The following is a 15,919-nucleotide window of genomic DNA, read 5'->3' on the forward strand; positions in this document are numbered from 1 at the left end:
CTAATCCTAATGAATGAACGATTTCTACTGAGAAGCCTAATGAGCTTGAATTTTTGAATTTGCAAAAAAATTATTAAAAATATGCATTAAAAATGGTCGGTATATTCTCACCTTTGAGTGCCTCATTAACATAATTCCTCATGTAATATATTCTTAATTTGTCATGAACCACATCCTGACTGTTGTCAATTCCATTGGCTAGAATATAAACTGGTATGTTGCCATATTTTGATTTTATCCATTTCAGCATTTTCCTTAGCCCCCACGGAACAACTGCGTATTCGTGTGGCGATTGTATCCATGTGTTATCTGTGATATACTGAACCTGAAGACTGTGATCATACTTAGCCGAGTCTTCCTTTTCCCACTGCACCAGCTCAGTAGTATAATGGGTCAAGCCAAAAAAATCAAACGTTCCTCTGATCATTTTTTTTTCATCTTCCGAAAAATAAGGCAAATGGAAATTGAACAAATCATGGCTGTTGTGCAGAATTGGCTTTGTCAGCCAATCCCGCATGACCTTTGGATAATCCCCGTCGAGGAATATTGGGTTGGCAAGCCGGCCTACGTCGAATTCTAAAATCCTTTCGCTGGTATTTATATCATTTTCTGAAAAGGGACAGGCTGGCTCTACCCAGTTGGCATGAAGTGCAATGGATACTTTTCCTTTCTGTGAACCTCGGAATTCTTTGTCATACAAATGCCAGGCCTTGGCATGTGCTTTCAGAAGATTATGGCCTGCTGTAAAAGTGAGGTTCCTTACCGAAGGCTCATTCATTGTAATCCACAGGCCTACATGGTTTCCAAGTTCCTTAAAGCAGAGTCTAGCATACTCAACAAAGGCGTGAATTGTATGGTAGTTTTCCCACCCACCATTTTTTGCAAGATGAAAAGGCAAACCTTGATGTTCGGCAATTGGTTGCCACAGAGCAACAACTGGAGTAATATTAACCCTAACCAGTTCACTTACGAAACACTGGTAGTAGTGTAGGATTTTATGGTTGACTAGAGAATAGTTTCCATGAGGAAGAATGGCAGCCCATTTGAGCGAGAAATAAAAATGGGAGACATGTATTTCCTGTAGTAAAGATATCTGCAGACGAATGGCCGTAAAGTCTACACAGTGCGTTTTCCTCTTTGGGACATGAATTCCGTCTACCTTGGTAAGGCCTTTCGTCTTATTCATGTCCCAGATGTAGACACTAGGATCATTAAACTGAGATGGCGTGGTGTCAATCTGCACAAAGAAAAACAATAACATAAAAACACACACACAGTCATTAAACTGAGAATTGCAGAGACTTCCGAGTGAATTCAAAGGGAATTTCAAATATCAGGCCAAAATAGGTGAACTGAAATCATTTTCTAAGTCAGCTCAGCTACTTTGGTCTTAAATTTAAAATTCACTTTGAAACAATTCTCACTTTAGCGAAAAAGCCCTGAAAGTTATATATAATACAATTCAGTATTATTAATAACTGCAGACAAAACTCAGGCACTTTCGAATGGTGCCAGAGGTGATTTTTTGGGTTTTTTTTATTTCATGTTTTATTTTTTATATTTTCCACAAAAATAAGTTGTTAGGAAAAAAGGAGAATAGAAAGGCTCCTGTGTGAACACTGCAGAAGCCACATGTAGCTTTCAGGGAGTGTAAGACACATCTGGCTAAGTACACATTGTAGGATCAAACCCTATTCAATAAATGACACCTGAATCTGAATTATTTATCTGATTTAACAGAATACTACCTTCAATTATTGCAAAAAATGTTATGAAGGAAAAATGATTCTGGTGAGTTTACCCTGCCCTGTGTCACTTTTGGTTTCATTGCACATATCTAAGGCAAATAACTGTAGGGTAATTATACAAAATATAGCCTCAGAAATGTAGACAGTTGACAACACATGGTCAACTACATATGTACATTTTTTTTCTAGAATGTTTTTAGAGTAAAGGAAGCAGATATTTAATTATGTAGTAAATAACTACATTGTTGGTTTGTTAATGACCAGTTATAACCAACAACATAAACACAAATTAATTAAGGAATTTTCCCTATAATTATTTTTGAGGAGAATACAATTTAAATTCTCCAAATCCCTTGACCCTGAGTTTAAGGGTAAACTTAAACACGTATTTCAACATACCAATTGGTATTTATATCGGGAGCCACTGTAAACACCTTTCCACTTTTTTCTCGCTTTCCTTTTTTCTTTGTATTTACGCACTAGGAGGCCTTTCTATTTTTTTCCATTCAGCAGCAGACTGATGAATACTTATACTGTCTTATACTGACGGACCCTAGAGAATCTTGGCTTTTGTTCTGATTGCTGTTGTGCCAATTTTCATTTTGTATTATAATTGTACTTTATTACTCAAATTATAGTTTGACCATTCTTCATATCAATGATTCTGTCACTGTGACAATACTTTTTCTTCTGACCAGCTTTAACATCCTTCATACTGCGGTACAATGTTTAATGATACAATGTGTGCTATTTTTGTGACCATGCCCTTAAAAGTCAATTTTAATTATTATTATTATTGGTATTTATAAGTGTTGACTGTAAAAACTTGAAATCCTCCAACATACCTGTATAGTGTATGCAGATGTACCCCAAGCAAAATTGCAGGGAAACGTTCCTTGTATAGGTTGATTTTCCGGCAGTGGTGGGAATCCATTCTTCTTAATAAGCTGCTTATAAAACAGTGCTGAGGATTTTGGTATCAGATTTTTATTGTGACTTTGAAAATCTACATAAAACAATCCGCGTCTGTTCCGGTATTCTCTCAGCCACTCAAAACCATCCATTAGGGACCAAGCCGTGTATCCGATGACATTTACACCATCATATCTAATTGCTGGGGTAAAAAGTCAATTAAGCATTTTTGAAATTTCAACTTGTGCATTTCTACACTGAAAGCATGCTAAGGGTCATATACACAGGTTTGGGGGGAGTGGCAGGGGGGAATTGAATCACAAGTAATAAAATAAAACTTTATTATGATATTTGAGAAACACATATTTCAAACACTTCCAAGTGAACTTCATCAAAAAACCGAATGCACACCAACTAACATGACCACTTCATCCAACCCACCACCAGCACTATCAGCAACTCAACAGCGTCCAAAATGATCAATGATAATAGAAAAATGCTAATTGCCCATAGTGAGGACCAGAATAAGCCTAGTAGTAAAGTACTAATCTGAATGGAAGTTGGTGACTGCAGAAGTCCTCCTCCCTGAAAAAGTTGTATTTCATAAAGATAGAATATTTATGAAGAACTCGTTTTTACTGTTTTGGAATTTCACTTAAATTCCAATCCAGTCAAGAGATGTACAGAGACAGAGTAGAGACTACTTTGTCTCTGGATCTCTCCACTGCCTGATGTTCTTAGACTCAAAGCAGAGTCTAAGTGTCAATCCCTACAGCTGTCAGGGGTAATTGGTTGTGTCTATGGAGGATCCCCTGGTTTCACGAGAGTACAGCAGCGACATAGGCTCTGAAGAGGACCCACCAAATCAAGATGGCTGTGCCACACGGGTCAGGTTGAGGTAATTCAATCTGACCTTTACCTGCCCCCCCTGCTGCCACCACTGGACCCCCAGTGGCAGTGTCACCATCTGAGGTCTTCGTGAATTCAGTAAAGTCCCCAGATAGTGACAGTGCTGCTTTAAATGTGTATCTCATGTAGTTGTTTTAATCAGGGGAACTATAACTTTAACAATGTTGGATTTATACTTTTACATACATAGGCCTTTCTAGAGAGTGCTCCTCCCCCTCCCCCCCCCCCCCCATGTTGATGGCCAGCATCTATGAGGCATTACCACCTTCAGAATAACAGAATTGCAAGTAACCATTTTTAGCTGCATATGGTATATTTAGGAAAGTTGTATCCAACTTTTTCTGTCCCGTTAATGGAGTACATTTCCCATACTATTGTCTCTCTTGTTTCTGGCATATCTCTATATATCTCCACCCCTCTCTATCACTGTGCAATATATTTGTGTGGATCTCTCTCTCTCCATGTTCTATCTGTTCTCACTATTTCTATTTATCTCTTTGACTCTCTTTCTCACTCTTTCAGTCTCTATCCAGCTTTATAATTGTAAAGACATTTAATAAAATGCAACGTGAAGGTATTTAAGCAATGAGCTAAAAGAAAATAAAACACATGCTTATTAATATATATTCACAGGTGTTTTGACAAATTAATGGACGGTACCTTTTAAAGTTTCCATAACAAACTTTTTAAGATAATACATGTATTTTGCATCTTCTGTCTTAGTCATCGCAGAGAGCATCCAGCTATTCTCCACAATAAATATCTGAGGTTGGTTGTATTCCATGTGAATCCAGTACAGTAGCTCCCGGAGATTTACAGATTCCTTCTGACGAAATTTCATATCCGGATCTAACATTTTATAGCTTAGTATGGGGCCAAACGAAAGAGCAAAAAAGTCAGCAGTGCCTTTATTCGATCTTTTTTCTTCTTCTGTAAAATCTGGTAAAAGAGAAGAAAGATTGTTCTTCATAGACTGAGGATAATCCCCATCTAGAAATATTGGTTTGGCAAACCATCCCAGGACAAAGTCTAAAGACTTCTGACACTCTCTGATGAAATTATCCGTCATGTTAAGTGGTTTTATCCAATGAGAAGCCAGGGCTATAGATATTTGTCCACCCTGCGATGCACGAAACTGTTTATCATAGAGATGCCATACTACAGCATGCGCCTGTAAGACAAAATTGGATATATATATATATTATATATATATATTTTTTAAATGTTATCACAATATTATTTCCTATGATCTATTTATGATTAAATACAGCAAATACAGACTTATTAATGAAGTACAATGAAATAGTAGGAACGGGCATATAAACAAGGTTTTTTTTACTAATGTGAAAATTGAAAGTGAAATCAAAGTGAATTTCAAATTTAAGATCAAAATGGCCGAACTGGAAAAAATCTCTAAATCAGCTATGGTTTTAGTTTGGTTACTTTGGCATTAAATTTGAAATTCATTTTGAATTCTCACTTGGTGGTGGAACTAACGTAGAGAGGGTCTTGGTTCAAGAAATATTTTTGGGATCCACTCTAGCACAAGGATGGCCAAAAGGTAGATCCCTATCTGTCATACAACTCCCATGATGCTTTGCTAGCTGGTTATCTACTATTTGACCATACTTGCAGGTTTGTATATGTGATGATATTCCCTTCACATGTGAGTGGTTTTAATGTTGTGGCTGATCAGTGTACGGACTTATTTGCCTATGTACTTTATGCTCTGTTGGTAAAAGTACCAAGGCTCAGAACACACATATAGAGGAACATATGTGAAATATCATAAATGAATATGAAAGACAGACAATGTCATTGCATTTAAATTAAAGCATGAATCTAACCCAGATGGATTAAAATTCATATTAATACACATGGCAGAAAGAAACGGAAGATTGGATGGTTTAATTAAAACAACTAGGTAGAACGGAGATGAGGTGGGTTTTTAATTTAAATACATTTAATTTAAGTCCACCATATGGCCCTAATTCCGATTTTGAACTTTGACATTTTTAAAATGAAATAATGCTGTCTTGTTTTAAATCCTTGCAGATTTTTTTTTTTTTTTTAATTCTTTATTTTTGTAGTGCAATGTATAACAATATGCTTACTCAGCCACGATAGCGGTTGTAAGCAGTAACATACAATGATCAAAACATGACATAAGCTACCCCCTTGATTGCCGCACCATATTGTACCATACTTGGTACGAACTATAAGCGCTCTCGACCGTCCCGAGGGACGGACTCACAGACACGTCAATATGTAGACATCCTCACCCCCACCGACTTGACTTACTACCACTTACTGTCATGTTTCAGCCCCCATGGACCGGATAAAGATACCCTTCTGACGCTCATCATCATGATGGCCCCAGGTCACTGTGAAGCTGGCACGTAGATTGACTACAGATACACGGATAGTCCCACATGTTACTGGGGGGAACTACTGGTGTGAATTGTGACACCGAATCAAAGTGAAATAGGCTGAGAGCCGCATGCGGCTTCATAACGGTATAACATTGTATCATAAACCTTGCATAGAAACCCAGATAGCCTGAAATACTTCGCAGGGAATTCCGGCAAGAGCTCTACAAAAACCCAACCATCTTGACTGTACTAGGGGTTAGCAAGCTATGTATAAACAGCCGTGAATATATCGCGCACTCAATATCTTATGCTGTCCCCTATTAACTAAAACTTCCTACCCTTGGAATTTCCGACATACCCCTGTTCTAAGACTGGTGAAGTGTACTCATGTTCTGTTCTTGCTTGTTATAACTTTGTATCACTAACATTGCGCAGACACACTAATAGCCTGGAATATCTCGCAGGGGACTCCGGCAAAAGCTCTACGAAAGCCCTACCACCTTGACTGTACTAGGGGTTAACAAGTTATGTATAAGCAGCAGTGCGTATATGGCACACGTAATATCTTACGAAGTCTCCCATTAACTAAATCTTCCTACCCTGGACTTTCTGATGTACACCCGTTATAAGTTTGGTGAACTGTACTCATGTCATGTTTTTACTTGCCATGGTTGTAATACCTCTTGCTATGCTATCCAAAACAAAATAAAAATAAAGATTGTCAAAAAAAAAAAAAAAAAAAAACATGACATAAGAATATGCGGCACAAATTTTTAAGTTTTGTTGAGATAATGCGTAGACAGTAGCTTGATATACCGGGTAACCTATGGATGTTCCTATCGGTCATGCACAATTTTAAAAAGGTAATAAAACAAGTGTTGACCGTTGCTAGGGTTTAGTTAAGTAGGCAGTAGCTAGGGTGGCTATACATATTAAGCTTTGTTATAGCAATATCCAGTAGTACGGTTTGCGAGCGTATACGTACGTAGAGTCAAAATAATAACAAAATAAAAATACATTGAGACAGTGCTGCATAAACTTAGTAGGTGCGTAAATGTTAATGCCAGAGTACCCCCTGTCGTTTAGTATAGCGATAAGGTAGCTTATTAACATTATTTTGAGGAAACATCTGCTATTAAAAATTAGTGCGTTAAATAAGCTAAGCATTGTGTGTTCAATCTCGTTACATTTACTAGGCATTAGTCGTACGAAGGAATAGGGTGTGGGCATGTGTAGTATGTGGATAGTTCAGGCCTAGAGTGTGAGCCCAAGGGTGAGTGTCATGAAGACTAGTGGGGTCTGGCTGTTAGTGCACAGGCATATGTGGCCATTGTTTGGGGAGCACGGTTCACAAAAGCCTATCCAGTTAAAGTTATCCGCACATACATATGCTATTATAGGCAAGAATAATAAAAACACCAAAAAACACAAAATATAAAAATAAATTAAAAATAACTATATACAAATTTAAAGCTGAGCGACTGCAATAAGCCTATGAAAGGGAAAAGCAATGCAATGGTATGGTATTAGTGGCCAGTAAGGCCTAGCAGTCCCTCGGGAGCTCTCAGGTATTGGCTCCAGTCTGTGCAGCGCTGGTGGATCCACCCGGAACGAAGGGCCTAGAGGTAGCCGGGTTCCATCTGTGCGGCTTGTAGGTTGCGTGGTGTCGCTTCATGGCGTCTGCCGGTAAGTCCAAGGCTTGGAGGTGGGTCTCCGCCTCCCGTAGGTCCGCTATGAGGTATGTGGCGTCTCCGTGGCACACTTGCAGTTTGTGCGGTGAGCGCCATCTGTATCTAAAGTCATGTTCACGGAGCAAGGCGGTAAAAGGCCTCAGGGTAGAGCACCAGGCCATAGTCCCCTTAGAGAAGTCTGAATAAAATGTCAACGACATGTCCTCGAAGCTGAGCGGTGCGGTGCCCCTGCTTGCGGCCATGACTGCGTCCTTGTCTTGTCGTTTCTGGAATCGTATTATCAGATCCCTGGTTGCTGCTGGTGGGGCCGTCGGTGGTTTAGGGAGCCTAAACACGCCGTCAAGGCCTACTCCTTTGGCCTGTTTTGGCGGCAGTATCGTGTTTAACAGGCGCCGCACTAGGTGGGGGAGCTCAGAGTCCGGGACTGAGTCAGCGATGCCCCGTACCTTAAGGTTCTGTGCACGTCGTGAGTCCTCCATAGCAGCCATGGCCTGCTCCATTTTCGCGTGTTTCTGTTGTAGTAGGGCCATCTCCTGTTGGAGTGTGGCCACTTGCCCTGTGTGCGTGTTGGAGGTTTGCTCCGCAGTTTCCATGCGGTCTGTGAGGCCTTGTATGTCTCTCCGCATACCTGCCACGTCCTCCTGGATATTCTGGCGAAGCTCCGCCAGCAGCTCTCTCATTTCGGGCCGGGGCTGTGTCAAGTGGCTTGGCAGGCTTCGGGTTGGGCTTCTCCGATGCCTGTGTCACGGGCTGGTATAGCTCCTCCGACTCAGAGAGCAAGTCGTCGGAGTCCTCGATGCCCTCCATGTAGGCGGCCATGTCCGGTTCGTGTGCGCCATGCACTCGCCGCCACAGGTCTCCTATGCTGGCGCCCGGTCGGGGTGGGTCGGGCTTGGGCTTCTTACTTTTCCTGCCCATGTCTGCTTCTTATGTGGGTAGTTAGCGTGCTTTTTTGGGGGTGATTTTCCAATATTTTGGGACTTTAAAGCCGATTTCGCCAGGAGCCCTCTGAAGATGCGACCTGTCGGTTCAGTAGCTCATCCTTGCAGATTTCTAACTGAGAAAATACATATAAAGTAGTGATGAAGGGCATATTACATATAAATAGAAACTTACTGTATGGTATAACATGCATGCAATCAAATATTCCATCATGTATATATGCTTCTAATTCTAGTGAATTGTTACCTCCCATGGTCAATTCACACGGACATACTGTGCCTCCAGAAGTAAAGCAAAGGCATAGTTGTGTCTCCCATGCGTCTCCAACATGGGACTCTGGACATTCATAAAGGACTGCAACCTTAAGGCTCTTTAAAACAGTCTCAGTAGAGAGACATAGTCAGGTTTGGTCTTGACATCGATTAAAGTTGGCAAACATGCACTAGGCCCTGATGGTCAAGGGCCAAGGCCAACAGAGAACATCAACGGATCTATGGGCCGGCCCGTGAGGGTAGTGCTGACCCAAAGAAGGAGCACTATCCTTTCATAGCCCCAGAGAGCTTCTGGTCTGCACCTCTGCCATGTGCAGACCCTGTGTAATTTATGATTGGACCTGAGAGATTTTAGCCTTTTTATGTGTTCACCTTAAATTTTTCCTCTCTTTATTCTTCTGCATCTACAAATTATGTAGGCTTTCCATTAGTCCTTTTTGAACTTCTAAAGTGGGGACAGTCCAGCCAAGATTAAAGGCGGAAGGGGGGTACACAGTGCACCCTGCTGAGCAGGCACCTACGTAGCAGCACCTTGCATGTGTCTGCTTTAAGGCTCTGCTGTGGATGTTTGCAGTGCAGTGCACCGAGAGGGCTTCTGGGAACTCTTTACACTGATTTCAGCTCCCTGCAGCTCTGTCCTGCAGCTGGAGCCGAGATTTGAAGCCATCTCAGCCCTGGCTACAGTACAGAGCTGCAGGGAGCTATGAAGAGCGATCCATGATGCACCCCACTGGACACCAGGGATGAGGTTCAACTACAGCTCTTTCCCTCTCAGCAGCAAGGAGGCTGGGTGAACCGCAGTGTTAAAAAAAATAACAATATTATTTATCAAAACAAAAATTGTGTGTATGAGTGTGTATATGAATATAGGTGTGTATGAGTCAGTGTGTGTATATCAACCTGTGTGTGTATTTGAATGTGTCTGTGTGTATGAGAGTATGTGTGCATGTGTGTGTTTGTGTGCGAGTCTGTGTGTATGTATATCAATGTGCATCTGTGTATGTGTCCATGTGTCTATATCACGGTCTATGTGTGTATGTCTGAGTCTGTGTGTTTGTGTGCCTGTTTGTGTATGTATATCTCTGCGCATATGTGTCCATGTGTGTGTATATATGAATGTGTGTGTACATGAATGTAAGTATGTGTGTTTATGAATGTGCATATATATATATACAAATGTGTATGTGTATATGAATGGCACTATGTGTACTTTCCCTAACAAACGTGCAGATCAAGACCCAATTTTTTTTTACATTTTGGATTTGGGGGGGGGGGGCTTGCCAACATTTTGTTTCCACCTCAGGTGCCATGTAACCTAGGAGCATCTCTGTACAATACCTCCAATTTTATAAGTTGGTTTGGTTTGGTCAGACCATCATGTTTCTAGCCCAATTTGTAAAACCAGGTTCCTTTGCAGGGCAAAATGTCCTATTGGCAGAGTAGGTACTTGGCTACATGTGTATGACTGATAAGGGGACCATAGGTGCCTACACTCCCTGTTAAAATACTTGGATTTAGGATGCAGGACACTGGGGCGCTGGGTTCAAACTAAGGGAGCCTGATCTCTGAATGGTCCGAACCCACTCTGATAATCATTCCATACTCCCAGCACTGCAAGAATTATAAAAACGTACCAGAACGTGAAAAAAAAACATTTTATTTCTTAAAATCAGTAAGTCAAGTAAATCAGACAAAACAAATAAGGGATGCTCCTCTATGCGTTGTGTGATTATGTGGCTTACTGTTTTTAAGAAGATGAATTAAAGACTTTAATTTTTAACTTATCAGTAAGTTTCTCCAATCCTTCAAGGACTGGGAGTGTAGGACCTTTTATTTTTCCAAGTTGTATACTTTTCAACATGCAAGGTTCCAAGTTAGCACTTATATGTTTTATTTTTCAATTATGCTCCTTCAGCAAACTCTTTTTTTTTTTTTTATCTGTTTGTAGTTCTAATAGACATTCTTCCAGTATTAGCCCTTTAACTACCTCCGAGAAATCTCCCAACAATTTTCTTAAGATCTCCAGGAAGCTTGTATATTAAGCAAACATGTCCACTTTAAAAAAATATATATATATATATTTTTTCCTGACTCTGTAGTTCCATTTTCTATAAACCACTTGGAGAACCTCAGAAGCTAAAAATAGATTTATTTAATTCAATGATAAATTGCAGAATAGGAATCATTTACATTTGGGCCTCGAACAGCTCTGTCTGCACTTTGCCAGACAAAATAATGTCAGCCTGTTGCTGTTAAAATAAGTTGTGTTTAGTCTGATGTAATCCATGCGGTTGAAAAATGGATAACACTGCCCTCTACAGATAAAAGTTTGAGACTACATTCCATGAGGTCACCATATTGAGATAATTATACATATTTCCTCTCTTTTAGGTTACTCCATTCAGGTTACCCTTCAACCTTCTATATACCAATAAATTGTTGATAATCCATTGATTACTTTTAATTTCTGGCTTGATACGTATACTTGATTTTTTTTCACTTGTGGCTCCTTGACCTATTAGCACTACACTTCTTGGCCTCTATGGCATCTTCCCTGTATGTGGCCCTCCCTTTTCTACTCATGGTCACCCTCTTGATTATAATCTTCTATCTCCCATTTGTGACACACTGCCATTTTGTGATCCCATGTCTATCCGTGACACCACATCTTCGTAACGTCTTTTATTTTTAACAGGGAACTTACACTGGAATTAACACTGTAAACACTATAAAATTGTGTTAATTCTTTCTTTGTCAACAGATACGCTTTTTTTTTAAATTTGTATTAAAGATTTATCATTTTAACATGGTTTCGTTTCTCTTCTTCTCTATATGCTCTCTCTATGCTGACTGCTAGATAGAAAGTACCAAGTTTATAACAATGATTGACAGGGAACTAAGATGGAGGCGTCTAGTTGCATGGCAGAGTGAAATTTTACATTTCATTCATTTTTTTAAACCTCACAAAAACATTTGTTAATTATAGGAACATGTAAACATCACATTAAAGTAAAGTGACAGCTTCTCATTTAACTGCACCCTTCTGTCTCTCCTGAGGTGTCAGATCCTGTTTGGACTCAACCTTTTCCTTCAGTCTCTTAATTATTTTATGACTTCTGTACCTCCACATTCCACAGTTGTGCTCCACCGTTCTACCCCCTCTTTTCATCTTACAGTCCTCTATTCCATTTTATGACTTACATACGCCCATATTGCTCTTGTAAACAACTGTTCAAGTAGACATTAGCTTCTCTGACCATAAATCACTCTTTACAAAATTGATTGTAAGGTGATTCTCTGTTTTCAACAAACATTTTTAACAAAATGCCTGCTAGAAACTCAGGCACAATATGAAGCAATAGGTTTATTTCAATGCCTTAAATACTCTAGAAATTAGAAATTTACCTCATGGTCCATCCAAAAACCATGTTTATATCCCAAACCCAGCTGTGTAGCACTCAACGTTATATAAGAAGATTTTTTATAATTAATTTAGGTATAATATTAACTCAATAAATAATGGTGAGTGCAACATTAGATCCGATTCAACTTTCCCCAAGTACATTGGCCAAAGGGCATTTTGAACACCATGTCTTTGGTAAAATGCCATCCTTGTATCTGTTACAAATAAACCCGACGTTACGGTAAGACTTTAATATTAGGTCTACACAGCAGCTTTGTAAATAATGCTCAACTAGTGCATAACACAGAATAAATGCCTCAGCAAAGAATGAAAAACAAATGTGCTTTTATCATTTTAGGTACACACTACTTCCAAGAACATAATTCAACAAATTATTCACAAAGGTAGTTAGGTGCCAACTCAAATGACAGATTCTGTTCAACAGAAGAATCCCTTGATAATAAAAGTTTCTAGTTTCCAAATATGTAGCAGTTTTGGGTTTACATGCTAGTTCTACTTTACACTAGTGACTGTTCTGGCTATATCTCTTCAGCTCCATGTGCTTGAAGTATCTGTTCTGTTGGCCTCTCCCATGCTAAGAGTTATGCATCCCAACTGTCAACTAGCTGGCTTCTGGTTCTTCAGATGGGATATGAGATATAAGAAGTACTACTAGATACTACTTGTGGCACAGATTGGTACCAAGTAGAGATATGACTTTAGAATTCCTGATCACTGACACTTATACCCTAAACCAGAGGCATAACTAGAAATAATCGGCCACGGTGCCCTGAGGCCCCCCCATATGTCTCATCCAGCCCCTCCATGTGTCTCACTCCCAAGTCCCTCCATGTGTCTCTCCCACCCCACCCATTCCATGTGTCTCATTCATCACCCTTAGCCCCTCCGTGTGTCTCACTGCCACCCAGCCATGCCATGTGTCTCATCTCACACAAGAACCTCCAAATGTCTCATTCCCCCCAGCCCCTCCATGTGTCTCTCCGACCCTCCCAGATGTCAATCCCCTGCAGCCCCTTCATGTGTCTCTCCCACCCGCTCAATGTTTCTCTTTCACCCCAATGTCTCTCTCCCATCCACCAGCCCCTCTATGTGTCTCTCCCCATCCACTCTGTTTCTCTCCCCAGTACCATCCATGTATCTCTGCCACACCCAGCCCCTCCATGTGTCTCTTTCTCATCTCCCCATCCCTCAGTGTCTCTCCCACTCACCCAACCCCTCTATGTGTCTCTCCCACCCCCAAGTGTTCAACCCCTGCAACCGTGGTAGTAACGCTACTGCCCCAAACCTTCACCTTGTCCTTTATATGGGGTGTAAATGGACCAAATATGTTTTGCCCATTAAGCATATCCTCTATTTCTAGGCATATGCCTTTGGTAGCTGTGATGAAAGTTGCCTATTTATCAATTTGTTCAATAAAACCTCTTGGTTAATCAGAACTGACACAAAAACTTTCACACTACATCACATGTACACATGTACTCCTATCACTCTTAGCCATGCTTAGAAGATCTAAAATGAAAAAGAAACATTTGTAATCAAAGCTGCACTGCCATTGTGAGTTATTTGCTCAGAAAAGACTAAAAATCTACCATAATTAGTATGTTATTTTAATTTTTTTTACTTGTGATGAACCACCATTTAATAGGCTTTATAATTAAAATAATTTAAAAATACATAATGTAACTTTCTAGATCATATTTACAGGGTTAGTCAATAATGTTAAAATTACTAGAAACCTACGGCAGGTTGAGCAATCTAAAAATAAATTCAGATAAATCCGAAATACTGAATGTCTCACTGGAGAATGCTGTGACTGCGGACCTGCGAGGCAACTTCCCATTTAAGTGGTGCCACTCACACATCACGTATCTTGGGGTGCATATCCCGTCAGACTTGTCCTTGTTGTACCACAAGACATTTTAGCCACTGTTATATAGACTAAAAGCTGACTTACAAGCTTGGTCCCTCCCACAGGTGTCCTGGTTCGGATGCTGCAATGCCGTCAACATTACACTCTTACCAAAAGCTTTGATCTGTTTCAAACAATACCCCTCAAGCTATCTGCAATAATAACGTACGTTTGGAATAACCGTAAATCTAGACTCAAAACCAGCCAATTGTGGCAGAATGATAAACTGCGCCCCAGAATGGTGCAAATGTGCAAAAATATATGAGGAAGACCCGAACGGGTCGAAACGTCGATCTAATCTATATGTTAATTCCTGTATGGATTAAATAACAGTTTATTTATTGAAGACCGCAGAGTGCATCTCTTCTTATTGTACTTTATATATTTTCAACGTGCACCATATTTTCAACGTGCAACGATTGCACCTGGGCAAGAATCTTTACTTTTATATGAGGAGGAAGGGTGAGTGCCAAGCCATCTATCCATATATATACAGAGGTATATTAACATCAATTTAAATATGTATAGCGATGGGTAACTTCTGTAACCTTAAAGGGAAGCAGAAATGGACAAAAAATAGTGAAATTTTAAGTAATAATTTGGACTTTTTAAAGTGTAACTCACACTTGGTTGAGCTGCTAAAAACTCTGCTGTTATTCGCCTGGACGGTACAATTCCTGTCTACGGATATGTGTGGTACTGTAGTTCTTGTTATCCAATATATATGTGGAAACACAATAGAGAGAGGTCTTATAGTGTAGTAAATACATACACAAAGTGAAAGTAAAATGGTGGTATCCTACTTACAATCTCCAGAGCAATGTCCTGCTCTGGTGTGAAGAGCATTGGTGGTATTATCCCCACTAAGGATATGCAGGATACACCAAGGACAATGGTGACAGGAATAGCAGATAAATAAAAAATAAAGTAATAAAAAAAATAGAATATTAACACTACATTTATATATATATATATATATTTGTGTAAGGGGCAAATATCTGTATATGGAGTAAGGATCCAGCATAAGCGTAGGATAGTATAAAGGGAGCAAGTCGGTTGTGGTGTGCCGAGACCGACGATACGGTAGGCCTGTAAATAAAGAGGGCCCACCAAGGAGTAAGAAAGTAAAGTAAATGGAAAGAAAAGAGAAAGTGTTGAAATGAGGAGTGGGTGGGAGGGTCATTCTGATGCTGACCTCAAGCGATATGAGTCAGGTAAGGGGTGTCCCTTATATAGGGGAGTGAATTAATTTAAGCCCCTCCCACAAATACAGGCCAAACGGCCTTAATACTTGTGTAAGGGGCAAATAGCCGTATATGGAGTAAGGATCCAGCATAAGCGTAGGATAGTATAAAGGGAGCAAGTCGGTTGTGGTGTGCCGAGACCGACGATACGGTAGGCCTGTAAATAAAGAGGGCAAAAATGAATAATCAAAGATTTAATACAGTCAACAAATATATACAAATTAACCAGACATTTACTTAAATGCATTACAGTATTTAATTCCTGGAAGGATTTTGAAGGTAGGAATCTAGAACCGAAAGTGGACACCATTTATTGTGGGTAGGATAGTATGTTATCTCTACTGTTGATGCGTGTTGACTCGTTTCGGAATGTGGTAGAGCCAATAGGTAATGATATATGTGTTTACATACGTGGGATCGTTAAAGACAATGATGTGTCTGAGTGGTGGTGATGGTAGTGGATTCTCTGGCCTGAGAAAGGCATAAAAGGCAATGT

The 15,919-nt window shown here is 40.0% G+C and overlaps 1 protein-coding gene across 1 annotated transcript in view; it reads right to left on the bottom strand.

The window, feature by feature from the left end:
• Positions 1 to 15,919, bottom strand: part of KL (klotho) — a 52,502-nt gene that overhangs the window by 3,109 nt on the left and 33,474 nt on the right. Inside the window, exons 2-4 of the mRNA XM_063429311.1 lie at positions 4,230 to 4,740; positions 2,594 to 2,862; positions 112 to 1,237 (exon numbers count right to left, since the gene is read on the bottom strand). Of these exons, the coding sequence (XP_063285381.1) occupies positions 112 to 1,237; positions 2,594 to 2,862; positions 4,230 to 4,740 (1,906 nt within the window). The remainder of the gene's footprint in view (positions 1 to 111; positions 1,238 to 2,593; positions 2,863 to 4,229; positions 4,741 to 15,919) is intronic.

Source organism: Pelobates fuscus, chromosome 1, assembly GCF_036172605.1.
Source record: "Pelobates fuscus isolate aPelFus1 chromosome 1, aPelFus1.pri, whole genome shotgun sequence".
NCBI classification, from domain to species: domain Eukaryota; kingdom Metazoa; phylum Chordata; class Amphibia; order Anura; family Pelobatidae; genus Pelobates; species Pelobates fuscus.